The 27,400-nt window shown below is 40.9% G+C and overlaps 1 protein-coding gene and 1 long non-coding RNA gene across 5 annotated transcripts in view; one reads left to right on the plus strand and one right to left on the minus strand.

Annotated features, from left to right (window-relative positions):
* Positions 1 to 8,769, minus strand: part of ODAD2 (outer dynein arm docking complex subunit 2) — a 179,597-nt gene extending 170,828 nt beyond the window's left edge. The window contains exons 1-2 of one of the 4 annotated variants that reach the window (XM_045465769.1): positions 8,657 to 8,767; positions 5,391 to 5,653 (exon numbers count right to left, since the gene is read on the minus strand). In XM_045465769.1, coding sequence (XP_045321725.1) covers positions 5,391 to 5,614 — 224 coding nt within the window. In that variant the 5' untranslated portion in view covers positions 5,615 to 5,653; positions 8,657 to 8,767. Of the gene's footprint in view, positions 1 to 5,390; positions 5,654 to 8,656 lie in introns of all 4 variants that reach the window. The other 3 variants (XM_045465768.1, XM_045465770.1, XM_045465771.1) reach the window with 3 other exon arrangements.
* Positions 8,770 to 8,825: 56 nt separating this feature from the next.
* Positions 8,826 to 27,400, plus strand: part of LOC123591451 — a 95,023-nt gene continuing 76,448 nt past the window's right edge. Inside the window, exon 1 of the long non-coding RNA XR_006709329.1 lies at positions 8,826 to 9,015. This is a non-coding gene — a long non-coding RNA (uncharacterized LOC123591451). The remainder of the gene's footprint in view (positions 9,016 to 27,400) is intronic.

Raw genomic sequence — 27,400 nt, forward strand, 5'->3', positions numbered from 1 at the left:
GAGGTCAGAGCAACACAGAGCCAGGAGCCAAGGAGCAATGTGGGTGGATTCCAGAAGCTGGAAGAGGCAAGAATGGATCTTCCTTCAGCCCCCAGAAGGAATACAGGCCTGCTGACACCTTGATTTTAACCCTACAGACTCATTTTAGACTTTTCACCTCCAGAACTGTAAGAAATTAAATCTGTGTTGTGTTAGGCCATTAAGTGTGTGATAATTTGTTATAGCAGCAACAGGAGGCTAATACAGGAACTTTCATCAGTCTTGCCCATAGCTCTATGTGCAGGAACTTACATAGTAACTGCACACAGAAGGTGCTTGATAAATAGAGGAGGAATAAATGAATGAAAGATTTCTAGACTGATCGGTGATAGGTGTTGTTTCCAAAATGTGTGTTTTCTCTAACATAAAGCTTTTGGAATAGTGTCTTTAGGACTGGATTGATATTTCTTAAAGTTTTGTACGGGGCTAGACACTCGTGCTAAGTGGATGATGACAAGACTAAGTTATAAGCCAACTGAATGCCAACAATATCAAGCCACTGAACTCAAGAAGGTGAAACTGCTGGTGAGAAACTGGAAGTCAAGGGCACAGGACACATTTTTCCTTGCTCCCACCAGTTGAAACGTGTAACTCAACAGAGCGGTAGGAAGTAAAATGTCAGCTATAGGGAGGGTGTAGAAGAGCAGGTTTGTCTCTGGGTTCACAGTTTCTAACACCCGAAGAAAGAGCTCTTAGAAAGAAAAATAATGCACCCACCTCATGACATCAAGAAGAATGTGCTGTAGGGATGCTTGGGTGGCTCAGTTGGTTAAGTATCTGACTTCTGATTTCTGCTCAAGTCATGATCTCGGGGTTCGTGGGATTGAGACCCATGTTGGGCTCTGTGCTGGCAGTGCAGAGCCTGCTTGGGATTCTCTCTCTCTCTCTCTCTCTCTCTCTCTCTCCTTTTCTCTCTGTCCCTCCCTCCTCTCATCTCTCAAGATAAATAAACTTAAAAAAAAAGAAGAATGTGCTGTAGGGGCACGTCGGTGGCTCAGTTGGTTAACCATCCGACTTTGGCTCAGGTCATGATCTTGTGGTTCATGAGTTTAAGCCCTGCATTGGACTCTCGGCTGTCAGCACAGAGCCCACTTCAGATCCTCTGTTCTTCTCTGGCTCTGCCCCTCCTCCACTTGCACTCTCCCTCTCTCTCAAAAATAAATTTAAAAACCATTAAAAAAAAAAAAGACAAATGTGATATAAATGAAATCCACTGACCTGATCAAAAGACTTTTACACTGGAACTGTAGAAGGGACGTAGAAATACAATAGCTTATACTATAAAGTGAGAGAGCAGGAAAATATCTCATTTACTTCATCCCTAGTGCCTAGTTTAGTGTCTAGGACACAGTAATTACTCAATAAATGAGTCTAAATAGTAGCAAGGGAAATAAGACCATACTTGAGAAACTAGTTAGCAATTCTCAGGTAAGAGAAACAAAGAGCTCGATAATAAATGTTATGGCCATTGATCTTATTACCATGACTTAGAAATTTTACCAAAACATAATAATTATTGTCTCATAAAACAATATTTTGACAGATCATGTAATTGAGCCTTCATGACACTGATAAGATGACTAGAACAAAAAAGCAAAAGGCTTAAACAATGCCCATTCCCAAGGAGTACTGGTAAATAAGCAATAAAAAAAGATGCTTGTGGAGATTCATAAAAGAGAAAAGTAAAGTAGGAACAAGGAAGGTACCAATTGTGAGGGAAGTGTACAGGACAGGGGGAAAAGGGCCAGTACTAGGAACCCGACTTCTCACCCACACACAACTCTTACTGGAAGAGAACTGTATCCCAAATCAGACACATCCCTGAGACAGCAGACATTCACAACTGAAATACCACAATATTAAAGCTGACATCATTCAAAGATCAGAGTTCTACCAAAGAAGGAGAGAAAAGAACAGGTAATAACATTGTCACTAAGCGGTTTTGAATGCTTATCGAATCTGGAAGTTTCCCAAGCTATATTCTAATGAGTCAAAGCACCTCAGCTCTGTGAACCACCAACAGATGGTGTTGATCATCGGAGGGTGTCATTTGTCCTTAGCTTCCAGTGGACTTGGGCTTCACGCTGAGGTATCTTAGAGAGATTATTAATCTCATCCTGCCTGATAAGAACAAAGCAATTGAGAATGGTAATACAAGGAGACTTCTGATTTCCATTAAAATGAAAGTGGAGCTCTTTTCTCCAAAACACTGAACACGGAAGGATGATGACAAATGTTATTACAGGACGAAGAGCCGTATGTTGGAAATGATTCTAAAGGAAAAGAATGAGTCATCTAACATGTGGAAAGTGCTGTGCCCATCTACTCAGTAATGATCTGCACAAAAGAAGGTGGTTGATGAAATGTGAAACCTGTGCAGTGTGTGACTAGCAGATCAGTTTCAGCGTCAGATGCCTGTCAGCCTAATTTAGAAGAAGGCTCAGCAAACTTTTTATTGACGGCTACAAAGAGTGAATTTGGAGATGGACAACATCAAATAAGAAATGAAGCCACAGTATAAGCATATTCCCCAAATATCTGCAGAGATCAATGAAAGAGGATAGCTTACTTACTCCAACAGACTTTCCATGCAGATAAAAGTGATGTTTTGGAACAAGAGGCTGAGAAGATGTATATTCCCAAGAAGAGGAGTCTAAATATTCTAAAATATTCAAGAATACTCCTGTTTGGCAGAAACCCATCCAGAGGCTCCAAGCTCCAAGTCTTTATGATGACTTAGGTATTTATATCTACATGGACTTACAGACCTGAATCCCACCTGGAAGGAAAGCAGCTTCCCCCCTTTAAATAAGTGAATAAAAGGTGTCCTAAGGGCCAGCAGTTAAGCAAGAAGAGTGCATGTGAACCAAAGGGCAAAGAATGAGGCAGCTGGGGCTGTTTTAACAATGCATTCTTCTAGCCATTGAAGGCATCTCTGGTTTACAGGACTTGTCTTTGTTGCTAGATATGGCATCACAAGTGGCTATGGGCTGCTGACAGTTCTTTGGTTTGAGGAATGGAGCAAGGGCTCACATCAAGACTTGGATGTGAACGCATCTGGCATTTTCCGTTACTACCAAAATCTCAGCTGTGTTCTCCACCTTCTTCAGGATAATCAGTACCTACCTGGTTCTCATCAAGCCACGAAGGCATGGTTTCCCTCAGATACAACAAGGGCTACTATCAGACCCTTCTTCTTCCTTCCCAACATCAAAGATATTATTAATATGGGTCAGAAACAAGACCAATGAGTAAAAAAACTGGCCCAAGGAAAAGCTGCCTCGTAAGTCTGACAGGAGAAAGACAGGACACACGTGGTATCAAGATGTCGAAACATCCTGCTTAAGAGGGAACACTGTACATAAAGACTGTATGGAGAGGTGCAACAATGGAAATAGCGCAAGAGAAACTGGATGAGGATAAAGACAGAGAAATAGTGATATGATTGAGATGTGTGTGCTTAGGTGCCCACCTAAGGAGGTCACAGACGTGGCCATGCGTGTACTTGGAACACAGAGTAAGTACAGAGGCAAGATACAAGGACACTCTTGATACTCTTCTGACATCTGCTTTAAGTCCATCTTTGTATGGCAACACCTGGCTGGCTCAGTTGGTTAAGTGTCTAACTTCGGCTCAGGTCACGATCTGAAGGCTTGTGGATTCGAGCCCCACGTCAGGCTCTGTGCCGACAGCTCAGAGGGAATCTCCCTCTCTCTCTTCCCCTCCCCTGCTCACACTCTGTCTCTCTCAAAAATAAATAATAAATAAGTAAAAAATAAGTAAATAAATAAATCCATGTTTGTACTAAGTAGCCCACATGTTTTTCAACTGTATGGTTTTGCACATGAGTTCATCTTCAAAGGTTAGAAAAAACAGTGTGTGGCACTATATTAAACTTAAGTGGGAGCAATAAATAATGACAAACGCTTTGAGAGGAAGTGACCTCTCACAGTTAGAAATCAAATACATTTGGGGCACCTGGGTGGCTCAGTTGGTTAAGCAGCTGACTTCGGCTCAGGTCACGATCTCATGGTTTGTGAGTTCAAGGCCGACATTGGGCTCTGTGCTGACAGCTAAGAGCCTGAAGCCTGTTTCCGATTCTGTGTCCCCCTCTCTCCACCCCTCCCTACTCACGCTCCGTCTCTGTCTCTCAAAAACGAATAAATGCTAGAAAAGAATTTTAGAAATCAAACATAATTAAAAAAAAAAAAAAGACTTCAGGAAATTCAGGAGAAGGTAAAGCATAACAGCAGAACCAAAACACTCCAGAGACACAGTTGAAGAATGGTTTTCAGTTCCAAAAATGAAATTCTGAGTTTATGCTCACAAATAATCCTAAAGGGGAAAAATGAAAAGGGCATCTACAGGAAGCTTCGGCTGGTTAGTGACCTGTTTTTGATGAGGTCAGACTTTAAAAGTTCATGTGCAAACATGAAGGAGGATGAGAATGCCTGAAGTAGAAAATACACTGAAGCTGACCAAAACGACAAAAACTATTTACACATGTATATGTAAATTCATCATGTGTAATTACAGTATAATCACACTTATATAAATACATATACATTTTACTCATGTTCACAAGAGCTAAGCTGACAGCCCCCTGTTTGAGGTGGACATAGAATTTTTTTGTTAGTCTCAAATTTGGAAGGTTCTCATTTGAAGACAATGCCAATTGTCAAAAAAAACCTCTCCCGTATACTGAACAAAATTTACCACTCTCACTCTGCTACCCCAAGGATTAATATATTTAAACACCAGTAGGGATCTTATTCATATCAGAGGTCACAAAACCAATTCCTGTCGGCACCTGTACGGTCATATGAATGAGCTGGAAAGCCCAGACATAAAGCAACAGCAAATGTTGGAGTGTGGTGACCTGGAGAATGCATCCCGTATCAAAATAAATTCAACTTCAAACTTAAAAAATTAGATGGGATATGGGATGACTGGGTGGCTCAGCCAGTTGAGCATCCCACTCTTGATTTTGGCTCAGGTCATGATCTCACAGTTCATGAGATCAAGCCCCATGCTGGGCTCTACACTGACAGTGGGGCGCCTGCTTGGGATTCTCTCTCTCTGTCCCTCCTCCACTTGTGCACAAGTGCACACACATGCTCTCTCTCAAAATAAATAACATTAAAAAAATTAAAAAATAAAAATTAGATGACTGGTGTGTTGGCCAAACAAAATAGTCTCAGACTTCACCCGAGCGCCTTCTGCTTGCAGTCCCTGGGTCAGCATATTTCTGAGATTCAGAGATGTTAAATTATTTGCCCCAAGCCTACAACCAATCGATAGAAATATGTACAATGAAGATATTAAATTCCAGAAGCAATTCACTGGCTTACCTGACAATATAACCTGATTCAAATGCCGAGGGGTCCAAGTCTGTTTCCCATTCGAGTGGTTCTACAAAAACATATCTTGCCTCCTGGGGATATTTGTAGATAAAGCTCTCCACAAACATCATAATTTCTTTCAATATTGCTTCATTGAGAGGAGTAATTTCCAAGGTTCTGGTCCCGTATCCGGCAGCGGTCCACTGCGCCGACCTGGTCAGCGCCACGCCCATAGTATCAGTCAATGCTCAAACCTGAGCTTAGCACACGCACTGCCGAGTAAAAAGAGTTAGACACAGAGGACTGCGGCCACCTTGTCCCTGGAACATTTTCACTTTCAAGCAATCCAACTCACATTCTGCTTCTTAATCTTCAAGGCTGATTTTTAAATCATCAAATTATACTTTTAATGCAATAAAAACAGTTCATTTTCACTGAACCAACTCTATGTAAAACTGAGTAGTGCTTGGATTTTCCCATACCTGTCTGCCCTGAGGTGACTAACTTTCTCATTTCCCTGGGCCTAAGAGAGAAAGTTCAAGTAACTGGAAACAAGAAAACAGAAAAAGAAAAAACTCCAAGAGTAGAAGGAAGACCTAGCAGAGGTTGGCCTCAAGGCCTTTGGTTCTCAGGTCTGCCGGAGCTGGAGGCTAAGTGAGCAGTGCTCTTCCGGGCTGGACTGCTCATCATTTGGAACTGTGCCATTAAACTAAACTGTTATTCTTTTTTTTTTTTTAATGTTTTATTTTATTTTTTTGAGAGACAGAGTGCGAGCAGGAGAGGGGCAGAGAGAGAGGGAGACACAGAATCCAAAGCAGGCTCCAGGTTCTGAGTTGTCCGCACAGGGTCTGACACAGGGCTCAAATCCATGAACCGTGAGATCATGACCTGAGTTGAAGTCGGATGCTCAACCAACTGAGCCACCCAGGCGCCCCATGACTTTCTTTTTAAAAGGTAACATTATGTGTAACATTAAATAAGAGCCAAGTTAGAAAGCAAGTTCTGACCCTAATTGTGAAGATTCAAGGCTTTTTTCCCGGATAATCCATACTTGTTTGCTTTCTCCTAAAAGTGATCATGAAAGCCTTCCTTCCAGAATACTAAAATGGTTATAAAGTTAAATATAAAATATAATTAGCTTTCCCACCCATAATTACTACTAAACCTCAGAAGTGGTTTTAGTAAAAACCAAGAGTCTACAGAAATGACTTGGAGATTTGGGGTTTGTACTGTATTAAATCTTGAAATCCAGTAACAGGACATCCAGATCAGTGGCTCTCAGCGAGGCAGCGCTCATAATACAGAATAATTATAAAAGACACTTCATTATTGAAATGAAAGGGACATCACTGGCATTTAGTGATGAGGACTGAGAATGTTCCATGTCCTGCAATATGCATGACAGTCCTCAGAAGGAAGAATTACGCTACAATCTCCAGGCATCTAGTAAGTGGAAAACTTCAGGTAAGTAATAACTGCGCTCAGAACCTACTTCCACTTTGCAAATAATCACACTATTTTTTTTTACAGTTTTAATATACACTAAATCCGTCAGGATTGCAACTATCATATAAACCAAAGGAAGGCTGAACATACTTTGTTTTATATGGAATTTACTAATTTTATATGGAAGTGTACCAAAATGCTGGTACACCCTATACAGGCAACACCCTATACAGCACCTTGCCGGAAGACACTTTAACAAGAGCTAAGAAATGCCAAAAGGGCTTCTTTTCATCATGATAAATTTTTATAGAAAAGAAAGTGTAACATACTTGAAAATTTCAAATTGTTTTTCTCAATCTGGTAAACCAGGAGCTGTGACAGTGAACAGGTTTCATTTGAGAAGGCTGGTTGGCAGAAGGTCTAAGAAAATCTCCAGGAAGGGGGACTAGGACAACCCAGGAGGCAAATAAAATATTATCAGAGGGGAAAAAGTGGAAGGAAATTCCGAACAAGACAAGACAGGTATAAAAAGGCAAAAAAAAAAAAAAAAAAAAAAAGAGGTACTTTGCAGGCTTGGCTGAATACATTTTAAAAAGAAAACAGGGTAATGTTTTTCATCAGAAATGTACGAAATTTCTGATGGCTTAATTTACCAAAAGAACCAAAGCTACAGCATTTATTCCACTAACCCAGAGGTGTTAAAAAATGATCAGTGTAACTCAGGTCAAAATATAAAATGAACACTTTTTTTCCCTAAAACAAGCTACTCCCCAGTTTCTACCCATTGCCGTCCAGGAGTTCTTTTGGCCTAAGAACCACGGTTACAACGAATACATGTCAATACATAGTACATGCCTTTGCATTAAGTTTTTTTTTTTTTTACGTTTAACTGTTAAAAGGAAAAAAGTTTTTGTGCATGTGTTTGCATAGATTGAGAATCACATATTCATCTTCTCTAATTTTACTCATTTTCTCTACTAATCAAATCGATATAATACAATTTGTTTTTCTTTTTTAAGGGTTAGTTGCAAGCTTCTTGTATCATTAATAAAATGAAACACGTCCGTGAATAATGTCTGTAATACTTGAGCAAAAGCAAACCTGAATTCTCAATGAAGCCAAGGGAATTGTAAACATCCGCTCTAGGATCTAGAAATGTGGCTGGTAAGGTCGATTGGGAGTCTGTGCACACACTGTCATTTCTAGAATGATGAAGCTTCAGAAAAATGAAAATTTCAGAGAACTGATATGAACAGGGCCCTGAATCAAAAACTACGTTCAAACCCCGTGTGAAAACAGGCGATGATGGCACCAATCAGACCTGTGACAAGCGTTAGAGTTGAAAGCTAAGAAGTTTCTAGGGATGACGAGGTAGTGGAGACAGGAAGGAAGGGACAGGCAGCGAAGGCTGGAGAGCGAGGAGGGAGCAGAGCTGAACGGGCGGAGGAGAAAGGCGAAGAGGGAAAGAGGCAGGGAGGCGGCGGGAGAAACAGAACGGATTACAGAGGAGATGTGGTCCCGAAAGGGAGGAGTGGGGGGCTCGGGGGCGAAGGAGCAGAAGGTGGCTGGGCAGGAGCAGGGTGTCCGCAGGGAGGGCAGGGGCTAAACGGGGGTGGGAGAGAGAAGGGGAGGGATGGATCTCAGTCCCGAGGGGAGGAAGGGCAGAGGCGAGAGAGACAGAAGCGGAGCCCGGAAAAGACCCCCATTTCTCGAACCACGCGGAAGGCGGCAAGGACCCCAGCGCGGAGCGAGCGCGAACTTCGGGACGCCGGCCGCAGGGGCGGCGGCGAGTCTCCCGCGGCCGCCCCGCGCCCACCAGCCGCACTCACCTGCAGCGCCCAGCTCCGCGCCCGCACTGCGCCCGCCGCCGCTCGCCGCGCACCCGCCTGTTGCTAGGACGCCAGTGAAACGCCCGGCGCCCGCGCAGAGCGTCGCCGCCCCGCGGAGGAAAGCTCTGAGCCCGCCCTCCGCGCCGCAGCTGCCTGCCGTGCGATCGCGCCCGGAGCCCGCCCAGACCACAGCCGCGTGCTCCCGGCGGCCCCGCGCGCCCGCCGCCCCGCCGCCGGCCCTGGTGGCGCCCGGCTTCGCGGGGTTTCGCTAACGCCTGCAGCCGCCGCGTCCCCTCCCTGGGAATAGTGTTATTCGACCTCCTTCTGCCAGAAGGACTCTCCCTGAATCACTCCACCAGGTGGGAAACGTTTACCTTAAAGAAGGCCACAGCAGTTAGGGGTTTGAGCAGCAAATCAATATGACCGGCAGCAAAGAGAAAATGTTCGTTAGAAACCCCGTTTTCGGGGTCTCCATAGGCTTCTGGACAGATGTTCTGTAATATTCCATAAGGTATTTATTCTATGCACCTTAAATCTCCGTGGAGTTCGCAAAATAGCGCAGAGCCTCTCAGGATATTTGAGGCCTGAGTGTGCTTCCCAAAAAGCAAATGTGGGGGAATAAGCTAATACGCACTAGAAAAGCAGAAAGTGCTCTTCAGTAGTTTAATTCCGAGAATTGGAATGAAATGAAAGCGTTCCCCTCTCTTTGTAAATGTCTTTTACCTTTTACCAAGATGGCCTTAACCCCACCTGTAGATACTTCTACCAACAAGAGTCCCAAGCTCTGAAAAACCAGCAGGGGCTGAAGGAGTAGATAAAATATTGGGGGGAAAATAATAAAAGAGATAAAGAACAGTATACTGTCTTTGGGGGACGAGTGTTTAGGGACTGATACTGGATAATTTAGGGTGGCGGAGTATTTAGGAACTAGGACTGGATTCTTTCCCTAAAGTCAAAAGGGCAGATATGTGATGATGTTAGGGTATTACACGTCAGGAGGTTATATTGTCCTGGCTTAGACGCGGAGCCTTTCTGCAGATACACTGAGAAATGAGATAGAATAGGCCTTTGTTTGGGGTTCTTTTCTTCCTTTCTTGAGAGTATAAAAAAAGTTGTTTGAAGTGGAATCGTTTTTGCCTAAAGTAGCCTTTACCTCCAGAAAAGCCTATATTTGCAGTGTGTCAAAACGGAAGGTTATATGTTAATTAGGTATATAATCTGAAGGAAGCCCTTTGAAAAATGAACAGATTGCACTCTGAGACAACCTCAGCATCATACCTATAGAGTGATGCAGGTCACAAATTGGTGAGGATCAGAATCCACCCTTTAGAGGGGCGCTCGAACAGTCCTGGAGCAGGGAAATTTCCTTGGATACTTTATGTTATTCGCATATTTTAATCAACTGTTTAATGTGAGACAGCATTAGTGAGCCCCACATAGAAACTGGCCAGAAATCTACAAATTCGGGACGCTTGACCTCGGTTTGCAAAGTGGGAAAAGCCAGTGCCCGCCGAGATCTGAGCAGCTGTGTCCTCATTTGCCAAATTCATGGCAAATGTCAGACTCTACCATGGCTTAATCCGATGGCAAAATTTGAATTTATTAACCTTGACGTAATCTAAGAAAAAAAAAAGGCATGTAATAGTATGCAAATTTGTAGAATTCCCAGCTAGCTGCTTCTAATTTTTCCTTGCCATGTTGGGGTACTAACTTGGCAGACCTTCTGCTCTTACCTTAAATGACTACTTCTCAGAGAGTGTGGACCACCTAGACTGAAGAAGCCTCTCAGTAGGATTTGTCCGGACTAGCCTGTCTTATTGCCTGTTTGCTACTTCACTAGTAGGCTCCATGAAATAGGGGCCTTTCTGTCTCCTTCAAATCTGTGTCATAAGATCTAGAAGAGTGACTGACACATGGGAAGAGTAAAATTGGTGAGTCACCTAGTCAAAGGTGCCTTGCTACCTGGCATTCTTTGTTGAGCCAGGCACCAGATGGGTGGAGCTCACATTTCCTTGGACACAGGTGACAGAACCAGTTGGGTGATTCTAAGTGGCTGTGTTTGGGAAAGAGCCTTGCATACTGAGAGCACACGCAGGAGTTTGCTGTAGCAGAGGCCCTTTCCAGCACTGCCGTCAGCTAGATCACAGACATGTGACCCAGTTCTGTCCAATGGAACTTTACAGAAAGTCTGCTAAGGACTTCTGGGAAAGACTTGAGAGTTGTGGGGGCCCTCCGCCACAACTTCCTGTCGGCTCAACATGCCCCCTGTGAAACCAGCCGCCTGGCTCAGGCCAGCTCAGATCCTGGTGCGTTGTAGAGTTCAGGCACAGATTCTGTGTACTACCATAACAAGGTCCACAGATTGGGTGGCTTCAAATACAGAAGTTTATTGTCTCACAGTTTCGGAGGCTAGAAATGTAAAATCAAGGATTGGTTTCTTCTGAGGGCTGTGAAGGAAGGATTTATTCCAGGCTTTTCTCCTTGGTGTATCGATGGCCATCTTCATGTCCACATGACATTCTCCTTGTACACCTGTGTCTGTGTGCAAGTGTTGTTTTTTTTCTAAGGATACTAGTCATATTGGATTAGGATCCACTCCAATTAACTCATTCTAACTTGATTAGCTCTATAAAGATCCTGTCTTCTTTAAGGAGATATTCAGATTCCAACATATGAATTTTAGGGAGGATTCATATGTTAGGATATGAATTTTAGGGCCCACTAGTTAGAGTGGGGCTAACTAGTGCAAAGCAGCCAAGAGAAGCATTTACAGGGCACAGCCAGGAGAAGGTGATAGGCCAGGTTGGTCTGAGTGTCTAATACCTCAATCAGAAAAGGACCAAAACACATGGAACCTGGTAAGGCTTGTAGGAAAGTACAGTGGCTTCCATTGAACAGTGATGGGGGTTAAGTCTCATTAAGGAAAAAGATTGCCTCTCAGTGGAAATTTTCAGGATATTTCAACAGAAATTCTGACGATAGAAAAATGCATGAAGACTGATGAAGTTCTAAGGACCAAGTTTGCCAGATCCTACCTTCCCTTAAAGACCAACAATCAAAGCTGCCTTCCTGTGCACAAAGATATTTCTCAGCGATACACTACTGACCAAGGCCCATGATCTGGAAATGAAATGGCTCCTTCTCCTTAGATTCTAACCTCCTAGACCTTCATTTATTCCATAAATGATTTTTTTTTTTTTTTTTGGATACCAACACGTGCCAGACACTCTGTTGGCAAAAGTAAGTTATCTAATTTGGGTGCTGGCAAAAACAAACAAACAAACAAACAAAAACAAAGGGGTCCATTAAACTCTATGCAAAATCTCTGGCAGAGAAGGAAGGCCAATAACATGGAGCGCACAGTAAGCAGAAAGTAGGGAGAAGAGGATGAATAGGTGGGCAGGATTCCATAAAGTAGGGGTTTAAGCCATGATAAAGAATCAGATTTTATTCCAAGAGCAAGTGAAAGTTTTTGGAGGATTTTAAGCAGGGTGTGACATGATCTGATTTGTGTTGTTAGCCATTCTGGCTGTGCTGTGCAAGTAGGCTATTAAGGTACAAGAGGTGAAGCAGAGAGACTATTAATAAGCCATGTTGGGTCAAGTTCCCCCAGGAAATAGACTCCAAGATGGAGAAATGCATGTGAGAAGTTTACTTAGGAATATCCCCTGGAAATGAAGGCAGTGGGATTGGATGAGGGAAGCTGAATTGCCGTCTGGTCATGACTGCTGCATGGAGAGCTCTAGAACCAGGATGGCCCTGCAGTTTCTGCATATTGAGGCAAGAGGGCTGGGCCTGTGTATTCCCCTCACCCTTCAGTAGAACGTTTGCTGATCTAGATGGCTTACCTGGTGGGGTGATCCTGGCCCTCTGCTAAGGGATCTGAAGCACTGGCATCAGCCCTTCTCAAACAGTGGCTATTTTATTTGTGCCTTTACCATCAAAATTGGGCAAGTATCAAGTAGTTTCAGATGGTCCACCCAAGTTCCAAACAGATCCTTCTCTTACCTCACAGCAACACCACCTCTGGGTCAGTTTCTCTGTCTAGGATCATGACTCCTTTACTTGCCTGTTGGCCTCTTGCACAAAGAGCCCAAAGTCATAAAGTTACCAAAGGTGAAAGTTTAATGTCCCTTGCTGGAACTTTTCCCCTCTAGGAACCAGGACTTCTAAGTGTACAGAGCCCATATGTGCAGTGAGAGGAAGTACAAATTCCCCCAAGTGATGGGTAAGCAAGACCACTTCTACCTCCACCTCTTAGTTCTAGAATCTATGTATTTGACCTTTACGGGTCACAGCTCCATATAATGGCTATTGATTTAGGGTATACACTGCAGTATGGAGGGTGGTACCCCATCCTTACAGGGTATTATCTCCAAGCTGGCACTACAACTGTGCCTTCAAAAGACCACTTAATTGCTGTGTTATGATAGTAGTCCAAAGCCGCTTTGGAGATTATATGTGCCCCTTCACTGAAGTGTTGAGACTACATGACCGTCTCTAAAAAGAGAAATATAGCAGAAGGGGCAGGGATGGAGGCTATGTGTGGACCCGGCAAAATGAGCTCCCTCTTGCTTATGCTGAGTGTGCAGTCTAATAGCAGGGGCTGACACTAAACTTTTAATATGGCACATTTCGGGAGACTAACCAGGCCTGGAGCACAGGTCAGTTACATTGGGTTGCTCCCATTTTGGAGGTGGCAAAAAGATTCCTCCTTACTAGGACCGATGCATATTCCAAATAGAGATTTGCCTTTCCTGTACGGAATGCCTCTGCCAGAACCACCATCAAAATGCCTCATTCAGGGGAGCCTGGGTGGCTCAGTTGGTTAGGCATCCTACTCTTGATTTGGGCTCAGGTCATGATCTCATGGTTTGGTGAGATCGAGCCCCCACATAGGCTCTGCACTGATAGCGCGGAGCCTGCTTGGGATTCTCTCTGTCTCTCTCTGCCCCTTCCCCACTTGTGCGTGCTTTCTCTCTCTCTTTCAAAAAAAGAGAACTTTTTTTAAACATTTTTTAAAAAAATGCCTCATTTATCAATGTGCTATCCACACAACATTGCCTCAGAACAAGAGAATCATTTTAGAGCAACAGAGATGCAATGATAAGTTTCTCACTATGAGAGCCACTGATCGTAACGTGAACTGCATCACCCAAAGGCAGCCACCCTGGTAGGGTAGTGGAATGACTTGTTGACATTCCAGCTAAGGTGCCAGTATGGAACAGCACCTTGTGGGGTTAGGTCTCCATCCTCCAAGATGTGGTTTATGGACTGAGTTAACAGTCGACGCGTAGTGCTGTTTTCTGTAGTAGCTGGAAGTCATGGCTATACAGACCAAGGAGTGAATCTTATCATAATCATCAATGACCCACTTGTGGAATTTGGGCTTCCCATTCCCATGGCCTTGGGCTCTGCCAGTTAGAAGCCCTAGTTCTCATGGGGGAGTTGCTTCCATCAGGGAATACGATACAGGCTCCATTGAACTTGAAGCTGTGACTACCACCTGACTGCTTTGGGGTCCTCATGCCAGTGAACCGATAGAATGAAAACAGAAAACAGGGACTTATTACACTAGTTGGGTCATTGACCATGATTACTTTGAGGGCCAGGATATACCATCAGGAAGGAGGATGTTTACAACCCAGAGACCAAGGGGCTCAGCTCTTAGTACTTGGGCAGTTCTTAGTACCTCCATGCCTTGCAGTAACTATGAATTGGAAATCACAGTGACCGCAGCCAGATAAGACAACAAAGGGCTTCAACCCCTCAGAAATAGAGGTCTGGGTCATGCCACCAGACAAGCATCTCAGACCAGCCAAAGTAACAGCCATAGGACATTTGAAATGCATGGTCAGCTTTCTGTTTCTACCTTGTCTTTGCTATTTCCTACCTGTAGTCTCTAGCCCTTTAGGTGAGAAAGAACAGGGCAAGGAGATGAGGGAGAAGGCCAAGGAACCTTCAAAATTGTCTCCCTGTCATAAGCCCACTTTGCATTCTCTGCATGAAGTCTAAACTAACTCTTTCTTTAGTAAGAGTATCTCTTGGCTCTTCAAAAACCCTGCGCTGTTGGTGCCCTTCCCAGGGCTCCATCCCAGAGCTAGTGTCTCCATTCCCTTTGGGAATCTAGCATTTCGTACATCTGTCTACTGAGGTCTTATAGCTGCCGTCCCACCTCCACCAACCTCCACCAGACCATGTCCCCCACAGCACTCCCATTATTCCCCCAACGCACTCTGCAAGTGCAGGCCAATCCCATCACAAAAGAAGCTTTCCTCCACTCTGCTGCCGAAGTCGCTGTACCCATCCTGTCTGTCACTCCCAGGCTAGTCCACTGTGTCCTCCCCACTCCCTGCTGCACAGGGCAAAGGACACATATTTGGGTATCTAAGGTCTCCTTAAAGTCCTTTTTCTTCCACCTCTGAATTTGGGTTGGGAGCAGATGAGTAGAGAAGAGAGAGCTAACACGGCTTTCTCCGAAAAGCTCCTCCCTGGGAAATCCACTCATTTCCCTTCTATAACTTCAGTGTGGGTGAGTCAGATAATTGACTTTCCAGTTATAGCCCTTTACCATTTTACATCTTGGCCTGGTTCCTCACCCTGGAATAAATTGTCTATTGTATCTTGACCCCAATGTCTTGAATTAGTGAAACAGTTTTACCGTAGTATTTATTAGGTAGATGTACAAATTGTGGATGGTTACACAGCAAATCATAACATACGTTGCCTTACAAAGTGAGAATTATTCATTTTTTGTTTACACAGCTCTTTCTTTTTTGATGTATTACAATGAACCTGTGTTCCCATAGTAAAAAATTAGACTAGTATCAGAAACAGTAAACACAGGACATATAAATAAATTTAAATTATATATACATATTAATTAATATCCATTATTTGCCATATGTCCAATAACAAAGTATGATAAATTATTTCATATACATTGAACAAAATGACTTTGATTCCAAAGTAAAATTATAGGATTTCCTTAAACATTTTGAGGCAACTTTATGGAGAAATGATGTTTTTGCTGATCTTTATCTTGTATTTACGAATGATGAAGTTGATTGACTTTTTGACTAGGAAATTTGAGTGAGAAAATAATTAAAGTGACTGGAATCTCATGACTCCAGTGAAGCATGTTATAAACTTCATACTATCGAAAAGGAAAAGAAGAAATAAACCTAGAGAGGCGCATTCTCTTCTCAGTTCAATCAACACCTATCAACATGATAAAAATGGTCTATAGGGTTAATGAAGCTTAGGTGCCACGTCACTAGACTTCCAGTCAAATGTATGCATTATGCACATCCCCAGAGTGCACTAAGATGTAGGGGGGACCGAGGAAGGGAAGGAAAATGAAATAGGTGAAACATGGCAACAGAATACAGATAATGGAAAGCAGAAGAGTTGGAATGGCTTGGGAGAGGGTAGAAAGCCGAAATCTAATAGTCTGAAGGGGTCAAAGCCAATAAAAATGAAACATGTGCACATAACAGACCCTGGAAAGAGTCAGAACTAGGTAGCATCTCTGAAGTGGCAGAGTGGATTAAAAACAGGAAGGCAGCTTGAAAGCCTCATTGGGGTAGCTGGACCCCAGCATCCTTTTCCTCAACAGAAAAGATTTATAAGTCGGGGCACCAGGAACAGCTGAGAGCCAGGAAAACATGGGTACACTGAACGCTAAGAATCTCCTTAGCCTCTTCTCCTGGCCACCTTCCTCACAGTGGCAACCTGACTTGTATCTTCATGCCAAAGAGCTGAGACTGACCAGCCTGAAAGAAAAGATCTGTAGGTGCTGACGTTTTAGAGTCCTTTCAAGCAGATACACAGGTATTGAAGTAGGGGAAGTATGTAGGCAGCATGGGGCAGGAGTGATGGTAACAGACTCATATCCTCTTTCTCCAGAGTAAAAAGAAAATTGGCTGTACAAAAGAAAAATCAAGAAATAGCAGTTTAGGCATTTCATTTAGAAAGGTAGAAATGTTGATCAATACCAAAGACAAGTAAAAGTTGTCCTCTCTGTGATTTTTAAGCAAAACACAGCTAGGAGCTATTCAGCTTCTCAAGAACAACCAGGGCCGTCCACTTTGTAGAAGGCTGGTTCCCCATCATCCAGTCTTGGCTGATAATCACACAGACTTAAATAGACCCAGTGCTGATGGACACGGACCATTAGAGGAGGTAAAGCATCTGTGACAATTAGCTATTGCTGCAATAATGCTGTATAACAAATGACCCCCCAGATCAGTATACGTGTATTTATACTCACATGGATCTGTAGGCCCCTTGCAGTTTCCATGCAGTTTGGCTGGTCCAGGTCAGGCCTAAGTGGCTCTGCTTCAGGCTGTGTGCTTCTAGGCTTGGTGTCAGCCTGTGAATCTGCCCCTAGGCCTGGGAGCATCTGCTACCTGTTGCATGTCCTTATCACAGCGAATCACTGCCACAGACATTCCAAGTCTCTGATGGCATCATATCAAACTGATATCCTATTGACCAAACCAAGTCACATGGCCAAGCAAGGGACCCGTAACTGCTTTTCTGCCCAGCCTGAAGCCATGGCAAGGTTTGGGTTATATGACACTGCTACAGCAGAATGAAGGCATCATTGGAACTAATAATGCGATCTATCAGAACACTGTTCTTCACTCATCATTCATCATCTATCAGATGTATTGTAGTTTTTGGTTTTCATTCCCATTACATTATCATGGTGGTTCAGTTACCTTATCCTATTCTCATTCCTCTGGCAAGAATATCTAGGATGCATGGCCAGAATTAATGCTTACATGTTCTGATTTGCTCCTTTATCTTTATGTAGTTATTCTAAACCCTTTTTTATGCTTTTATTAATTGTTTTATTCAAAATCTTTCCCTTTTATTCTAAGCTCTCTCTTTTACATAAACAATACAGAATACTATAAAAGATGTTTAATCCCATTTTATGTGAAGTAGCCCTTGGTCCCTTTTCTGAGTTTTTAAAAGGCAGAAACTCAGAGCAAAGTACACTGGAATGTAGGGAAAGTTATTTGATATAGAAAGTGTGTAGTCTAGCCAAGAAGTGATTACTCCAGAAATCCTCATGGAGAATAAAGGATTTAATGTGCGACTTGATATTTTGGAAAAACAAACTGAGGATTAATAATATCCGGGTGATGTCTCCCAAAAACACCAAAGGAAACAGTGAAGACGTCTTAAAAGAATGGCTTCCAGATGCCTAGTAAATCATGTGTCCCTAACAAATGAGAACATGACTGAGGGAGGATATTACTTATTTTGAGAAGACCTGCATTCTTTGGGTAACTAGTAGTAGTTTGCACTTGAACGTTGTAATATTACCAAAGAGATAAAAGCCAAGAGTATTATCCTTTTCAAACAATGAAATGATGGATAAATTATTTACAGCGAACGTCAGATTTATCACTCAGTGTGATTTGTTTGTAAGAAAATAAATAAATCGGGGTTTTACAATGAGGTGATTTGTCTGTTTCACTGATTGGAATATATCTCAAGAATCTTGTGAAGTGGGAGAGGATGATTGAAAGAGGGAAGGAAGGAGGATAAGGAAACCAAAATGATGCTTTTCAGATAGGAACATTTTCAGATACATAAATTAGAAAGACTCTGGAATCTGGGAGTTGATTTCTTCCAAACCATCTACACCCACATACTCTTTGGAAAGAGTTCATGTGCTCCCAGTGTGGAAACCACTTACTTAATTCATAGATAGAGCTCCCCATATTCCTGTGCCCTTTGAGGTCTTAAGTCATTTCCTCTGATGCAATCCAGCATGGATTTGCATCAATCAAAATGTGCCAGTACCTATTAGCTTTCAGAGTTGGGGTCATGAAGAGCTTTGGTTTAGTAAGGTCACAGGCTTTGGTTTTCCATATTGAAATCTTTTGACTTTCTCTGTGTTTAATTTTCTCATCCCTATGATATTACCTGGCAAGTGTTTGTGTTTGAGCAATTCTTCTCTGCATCTTGTCACTGAATTGAAAACAACAGAAACAGCAATAGCAGCAGGAAAAAGCCCAATGTCTAGGGATCACAAACAGATTGTAATCGGATATTATAAAACAGAGATTAGAATGTGTGCATTCTGTCTGAGGGGGATATTGCACTTAATCAATTAAATTTCCTATAGAGGATATTAAGCACAAATGGACCATTTCACAATTTCCATGGATACTAAGTGCTTGAAGTGAGGGGGGGGGGGTGGGTGGAGAGGGGAAGGAGGAAGGAAGTCTAAATGAGCAAAATTAATCTTCTGTTTCCTTCCTAACTGGCAAATCAGTTGAAAGTAAGAGGCAGAAGCATAGATTAATAAACCATATGCAATATATTGCCAGTTGTCATTTGAAGGAACTATTTTTTCTTCTGTCATATTGATTGCCTAAGTGTTATAATAACAACGCAGGAGCACTTTGGGATTAGGAAAGCCACGATAATTTCCCCCCTCCTTTGCAAAAAGTGTCTACTTGTTAGCTTCTGTAAACTTACTCTGTCCTGGTTAAGATTAGGTTCTGGTGTGAGAAACAAAGAAAAAACAGTGGTTTACGGAAGACAAATTTATTACAGTGAGTCTGGGGTGAGCTGTTAGGGCCTCAGCAGTAGTGCTCCTCTGCAAGGTGCTGAGGGACCAGGCTCCTTCACTGTGCAGGGCCGCTGTGTCCAAGACCTGCCCCATCTGCAGCCATCATGACTGCATTCCAGCCAATGGGAAGGAGGAAAGCATGAAGACAAGGGGCAAAAGTCACACGCTGGCTTGCTCTTAGGGAAATCGTCACACGGCATTTCTACTTCTGTCTCCTAGGCCAAAGTTAATCATACGGAACATTTTGCCTTTTACATTTTGAAGCTAGCTTAATAGGTACATAGAAATTTAAATTTGTTACATTGTCTTAAGATTTGACACTTTTATCATTATAAAATGACCCTGTTTTTCTCTAGTAATCATTTTTGTCTGGAAGTGTATTTCATCTGATTTAAAGAGAGGTACGCCAGCTTTCTATTTGGTGTTTTTCTGGTATATCTTTTCCAATATTATACTGTCAATATTTCTGGAAGCTTATATTCTAGATATGCTCATCGTAACAGAATATAGCTGACTTTTTAAAAAAACACAGTCTGCAATCTTTTTCTTGATGAAGGTATTTATGTGATTATGCGTCATTTAGTGCGTTTATTTGTCCCATCTTTTCTAGGATTCTTTTTCTCTGTTGCCTTTCATTTGGATTATTTTTTTGTAACCTGATTTTATCCCCTACTATTTGAAGTCATGTACTCTGATATTACTCTTTTTGTGTTGACCCCCCCGCCCAACTTCATAATTAACTTATCTAAGTCTCAAGTTAATACCTTTACCTGCCTCCTAAACATTACCCTCATCCCTATCAGACTTGTATTCCTCTCTGGCATAATATGCTATTGTAGTCATACGTTTAATTTTTTTAACTCCTTAAAACATTAATATTGCTGTTTTATACAGTCATCATTTTATATTTTTTATATTTATCCATGTTTACCAATTTTTTATTCTTCATTTCTTTTTAAAATAGAAGTATTAAGGTATGATTGACATACAATAAACTGTACATATTAAAAGTGTACAATTTGATCAGTTTCAGCATATGGGGAACAATCGTTGTAATCAAGAGAATGAACATATCATCACCTCCAAAAGATTTCTTGTGCCCCCTTAATCCTTCACACCTGCCACTTCATTATACTGGTGGTTGCAGTGTGACAGGCAGGAGCATAAATGCAAATCCTGTTACTGTATTGTGGCTATTAGTAAACATCTCTGTTCATTTCTGTTTGTATCCAGACAGATACATATATATACACATATCTGTACAGGTATATATACACATGTATACACAAATATATGTACAGATATGTGTGTATATATGTATATATAAAATTTATTGTTTAATGTTTGTTTATTTTGAGAGAGAGAACGCGAGCAGGGGATGGGCAGAGAGAGAGGGAGACACAGAATATGAAGCAGGCTTCAGGCTCTGAGCTGTTAGCACAGAGCCTGACGTGGGGCTCAAACCCATGAGCTATGAGATCATGACCTGAGCCAAAGTCGGATGCTCAACTGACAAAACCACCCAGGTGCCCCTATATTTTTTTTAGAATAGAGCTCTAGGTTCAAAGTGAGTTTTGTTCAAAATGAATATATCATTCTACAGTCTCCTGGCTTCCTTTGTTGCCATCGGGAAATCAGCTGTCAGTTTGTTACCCCTTTGAAGGTAATATGTCTCCTTTAAATATTCTTCTCTTTGTCATCTGTGCTCTACAGTTTCACTGTAATTTGTCTGGTTGTGGGTTATCTTTATATTTATCCTGCCTGATTCACACTGTGTTCTTGAATCTGACAGAAGATACTTTTAAATAGTTCTGGAAAATTCTAAGCCATGTTCTTTTCACATATTACCTATTACCTCTGCCTCCTTTCTCTTTTCCTTCTGTAACTCCAATTAGACACATTTCCACTCTATCACCATTTTTCTTAACCTGCTTTTCCCACATATTTCTGTGTAACACATTGGATAATATCTTCATGCCTAAGTGTCTTTATCACTACTCTCTTCAGCTGTGTCTAATTTACTGTGAAGCCTATCCATTGAGATTTTTTTTTTTCATTTCAGTTATGATTTTCAGTTCCAGGTGCTCCATTTGGTTCTTAAATTTCATTGTTTACTCCATATAGCTGTACAGATTTTCAAACTTTTCTCTATACATGCTGAACATAATTTTATGATATGTGTCAGATTATAACAATATATATCAAGTCTTTTTTTCCCCCCTGATATCTCTCTCTATTCTTGCTGCTTCTCACTCATGGTATGTTGTTTCTCTCTGTATGTTGAATGATTTTTGGCTGTGAGTTGCTTGCTTATCTTGGAAATTTATTTTTCAAGGAATTCTTACAGAACTGGGAGAGAAAAGTTCTCTCCAATCCTGCATAGAGGATTGGAATTTGCTTCTGCCAAATACCTTTGGTACTACTGTAAACTACCAATGTCATTTTACACATTTGGTTTGTAATTTTTCATTTAAAAATATATCATGTGGGGCACCTGAGTGGCTCAGTTGGATGAGCATTCAGCTCTTGATTTCAGCTCAGGTCATGATCTCATGGTTCATGGGATGGAGCCCTGCCTCAGGCTCTGTACTGACAGTCTGGAACCTGCTTGGGATTCTCTTTCCCTCTCTCTCTTTCTGTCCCTCCCTTGCACATGTGCTCACTCTCTCTGTCTTTCTCTCTCTGTCTTTCTCAAAATAAGTCAACATTTAAAATAAATAAATAGGGGCACCTGGGTGGCTCAGTCGGTTGGGCGTCCAACTTCGGCTCAGGTCATGATCTCGTGGTCCGTGAGTTTGAGCCCCGCATCGGGCTCTGGGCTGACAGCTAAGAGCCTGGAGCCTGTTTCAGATTCTGTGTCTCCCTCTCTCTCTGACCCTCCCCTGCTCATGCTCTGTCTCTCTCTGTCTCAAAAATAAATAAATGTTAAAAATAAAAATAAAATTAAATAAATAAATAAAAATATATCATTAAATGTCTGTTATCCCAGGTAAATTCATATATTGATTATTTTTAATGCTGCCTAGCATTCAATAATAAGGATATATTGTAATTTATTTTTGTTTTTAGTCAAAGTATAGTTGACATGCAATATTATATTAGTTTAAATGTACAGCATATCAATTCAACAATATATACATTACAAAATACCATGATAGGTAAGTGTAGTTATCATTTGTCACCACACAATGCTATTACAATATTATTGACTATATCCCCTATACTGTACTTTTCATCCCTGTCACTTACTTCTTTTATAACTGGAAGCTTGTAGTAATTATTCCCACCTATTTTGCATATCACTCCACATCCCTACCCTCTGGCAGCCAACAGTTTTCTATATTTATGAGTCTTTATACTTTTGTTTTATTTTGGTTTTGATTATTTTATTTTGTAGATTCCACATTAAGTGAAATCATATAGTATTTATCTTTGTCTAACATTTCGTTTAACATAATACCTTCTAGGTCTATCCATATTGTCACAAATGGCAAGATTTCATTCTTTTTTAATGGCTTAGTAATATTCCAGTGTGCGTGTGTGTGTGTGTGTGTGTGTGTGTGTGTGTGTGTATGCTATATCTTCTTTATCCATTCATTTATCAGCAGATACTTCAGTTGCTTCCATATTTTGACTATTGTAAGTAGTGCTGCAATGAACATGCTTATAGCTTTTCAAAATCGGGTTTTCATTGTCTTTGGGTAAATACCCAGAAGTGGAAACACTGGATCATATGGTATTTCTATTTTTAATTTTTTGAGGAATCTTTATATTGTTTTTCATAGCCACTGCACCAATTTACATTCCCCCCACCCCCAACAGTGTACAAGGGCTCACTTTTCTCCACATCCTTGCCAACAATTTTTATTTCTTGTGTTTTTGATTCTAGTGATTTTTGCAGGTGTAAGGTGGTACTCATTGTGGTTTTGATTTGCATTTCCCTGATGATTAGTGATGTTGAGCATCTTTTCATGTGTATTTTGGCCATGTGTGTGTCTTTTTGAAAATGGCTTTTCTGGTCCTCTGCCCACCTTTTAATCAGATTATTATTATTCTTTTTCTGTTGAGTTGTAAGAGTTCTTTAAATATTTTGGATGTTAATCCCTTATTGTACATATCATTTGCAAATACCTTCTCCCATTCAGTAGATTGCCTTTTTGTTCTGTTGATGGTTTCCTTCACTGCACAAAACCTTTTTATTTTGATGTAGTCACAATAGTTTATTTTTGTTCCCCTTGCTTAGCAATAAAATATTGCTAAGGCCAGTTTCCAAGAGTTTACTGCCTGCAGTTTTTTTTTAGGAGTTTTATGGTTTTAGGTCTTTCATTTAGGTCTGTAGTCCATTTTAAGTTTATTTTTATGTGTGGTATAAGAAAGTGGTTTAGTTTCTTTTCTTTTCTTTTTTCTTTTTTCTTTTTTTGCAGGTAGCTCTCCAGTATTCCCAGCACCAATTATTGAAGAAATTATCTTCCCCAATGGTATATTTTTCCCTCCTTCATCGGAAAGTATTTATCATGTAAGCATGGATTTATTTCTGGGCTGCTAATTCTCTTCCAATGAACTATGTATATTTTTGTGCTAGTACTACAATGTCTTGAATACTATAGCTTTGTAATATAGTTTCAAATCTGGGATTGTTATACAACCACCTTTTTTCCTCTTTCCTAACATTGCTTTAGCAGTTTAGGGTCTTTGTGGTTGCATATAAATTTTAGGATTATTTGTTCTAGTTCTGTGAAAAATGCTGCTGGTATTATGATAGGGATTGTATTGAGTCTGTAGATTGCTTTGGGTAGCATGGGCATTTTAGCAGTATTAAGTCTTTCAATCCATGAGTATGATGTCTGTTTTCACTTATTTGTATCATTTTTAATTTCTTTCATCAGTGTCTTATAATTTTCAGAGTCCATCCTTTCATATCCTATTTAAATTTATTCTTAGGTATTTTATTCTTTTTGGATGCAATTGTAAATGAGGTTATTTTGCTAATTTCTCTTTCTGATATTTTATTATGAGTACATAGAAAAGCAACAGATTTCTGAATATTACTTTTTATCCTGAAACTTTACCGAATTCAGGTATTCTAATAGTTTTTTAAAGAGTCTTTCGGGTTTTCTCTGTATAATATCATGTCATCTGCAAATAGTGACAGTTTTACTTCTTCCTTATAAATTTGGATGCCTTTTCTTTCCTTTTCTTGTCTGATTGCCATGGCTATGACTTCCAGTACCATACTGAGTAAAAGTTATGAAAGTGGACATCCTTGTCTTGTTCCTGATCTTAGGGGGAGAGCTCTCAGTTTTTCACCTTGGAATATGATGTTAGCTGTGAGTTTGTCATAGATGGCCTTTATTATGCTGAGGTGTGTTTCTTCTTTACCTACTTTGTTGAGAGTTTTTATGATGAGTTGATGTTGAATTTTGTCACATGCTTTTTCTGCTTCTATTGAGATAATCATATAACTTTTATTCTCATTTTGTTAATGTGGTGTATCACGATGATTGATTTGTGGATACTGAACCATCCTAACATCCCTGGAATAAATCCCACTTGATTGTAGTAAATGATCCTTTTAACGTATTTTTGAATGAGTTTACCAATATTTTGTTGAGGATTTTTCTATTTGTGTTCATCAGGGATGTTGGTCTGTAACTTTTTGTGTGTGGTAATGTCTTCATCTAGTTTTGGTACCAGGGTAATGGTGGCCTTTAGAGTGAATTCAGAAGCATTCTTTCCTCTTCAATTCTTTGGAGTAGTTTGAGACAGATAGGTATTAACTCCTGCTTAAACGTATGGTAGAATTCACTTGTGAAACCATTTGGTCTTGGATTTTGTTAGCTGATTTTTTGATTACCAGTTCAATTTCATTACTAGTAATCCGTCTGTCAGGTTTCCCATTTTTTCCTAACTCAGACTTGGAAGATTGCATGTTTCTGGGAATTGTTTTTTTCTTTTAGATTGTCCAGTATTTGGCATATAATTTTTTTATAGTAGTCTCTTGTAATCCTTTGTATTTCTATGGTGTCAGTTGTAACTTCTCCCCTTTTATTTCTTATTTTATTTGATTATTTATTTGATCTCTTTTTTTGATGAGGGCTTAAAGTTTATCAAGTTTGTTTATCTTTTCTAAGAACCAGCTCTTAGCTTCGTTGATCTTTTCTTTCATATTTTTCTTTTAGTCTCTATTTCATGTATTCACACTCTGATCTTTATTATTTCCTTTCTTCTACTAATTTGGGCTTTGTTTTTCTTCTTCTAGTTCCTTTACATGCAAGGTTTGTTTATTTGTAATTTTTCCTGAGATAGGCCTGTATTACTATAAATTCCCCTCTTAGAACTGCTTTCGCTGTATCCCAAAGATATTGAACCATTGTGTTTCCATATTCATTCCTCTCTCTGTTTTTTTTTCTTTGTTTTTTTTTTTCATTGGTGGCATGTTGTTTAGCTTCCATGTGTTTGCGTTCTTTCTATTTTTTTCTTGTAACTGATTTCTAGTTTCATACCATTGTGGTTGGAAAAGATGCTTGATATGATTTCAGCCTTCTTAAATTTATTGAGACTTGTTTTGAGGCCTACCATGTGATCTATTCTGGAGAACATTCTATGTGCCCTTGAGAGGAATGTGTATTCTACTGTCCTTATTTGGAATCTTCTGCATATATCTGTTAAATTCCTCTGACCTAATGTGTCATTCAAAGCCAGTTTTCTTCATGAATTTTCTGTCTGTATGATATATCCATTGATTTAAGTGGGGCTTTAAGCTCTCTACTATATCTTATTACTGTCAATTTCTCCTGTTATATCTGTTAATATTTGCTTTATTTATTTAGGTGATTCTATTTTGGGTGTATTTGTTATATCCTCTTGTAGGATTGATCCTTTTATAATTATGTAATGTCTTTCTGCATGTAGTTTATTTTTATTTCAGTTATTATATCCTTCAGCTGACGGTTTTGGGGGGTTTTGTTTGTTTGTTTGTTTTTGTATTTTATATCTCTTTGTTGAAGTTCTCACTGAGTTCATCCACTCTTCTGTCAATCTGGTATCTTCATGACCATTACTTTGAACTCTTTGTCAGGTAGATTACTTATATACATTTTGTTTAGCTCTTTTTTCTGAGTATTTTTTTCTTGGTCTTTCATTTGGAACATATTCCTTTGTCTCCTCATTTTGTCTGACTCTGTGTTTATTTCTGTGTACTAGGTAGGTCAGCTATGTCTCCTCATCTCGAAAATAATGGCCTCATGTAGAAGATATCCTGTGGTGCCCAGTAGAGCAATCTCACTGGTCACCAGAACAAGGTGCTCCACAGGTGTTCTCTCTGTGGGCTGCACGTGCCCTCATGCTGTGGTGGAACCGCAACTGTTGCAGGTGTGCTAGTGGGCAGGTCTGGCCCTCAACCTCACCATCAGCTATGATCAGCCGTGACTACTGCAGGCACACTGGTGGGCAGGACTTGGCAGATCCATAGGAGAACAGCAGAGCAGGGCAAGTGGTGCTAGCAAGGTGGGTAGAGAGTATCAAAGCTGGCTCACAAAAGCTTCCTGCCAGCTAGTCCGAAGGAGCACAAGAAAAATGGCATCTGCTCTCTCTTCTGTTCCCAGAGAAAACTGCAGATCCCCATGCCTCTGGAACATGTCCTAAAATTATTCAATAAACTTCCTTTATGTATAACCCAGGTGCTTTTCAAAATGCTGCTTCTATCCTGGGTCTGAGACCAAGTAATAGAACATGCTGGCCCTTTAAGAGTAGTGACTCACTAACCTATAGTCCTGCATCTTCCAGAGTGAATCCCTGCTGATGTTTAAAGCCAGATATGGGGTAGGTCCCCAGGACTGGGGCTGCCCAGTGGAGCTTGATCCCCCTCTTGCTTGTGGGTGGCCTCACTGGGGTTTGGTTCCCAACCGCATCTCAGCCCCTCCTACTCTCTTAACATGACCTTCACTTTATATCTTTAGCTGTGGAAGATCTGTTCTGTCAGTCTTCGGGTTGTTTTCAGAGTGAATTGCATGACATGCAGTGGTTGCTTTGTTTTGTCTGCTTGTGAGAGGAGGTGCATATATACATTGCTTGTGGGAGGGAGTATATATGTGTATACATACACACACAGACACGCACATTGACTAGAAAGTGGGACTGCTGGGGCA

This window comes from Leopardus geoffroyi, chromosome B4 (genome assembly GCF_018350155.1).
Source record: "Leopardus geoffroyi isolate Oge1 chromosome B4, O.geoffroyi_Oge1_pat1.0, whole genome shotgun sequence".
NCBI lineage: Eukaryota > Metazoa > Chordata > Mammalia > Carnivora > Felidae > Leopardus > Leopardus geoffroyi.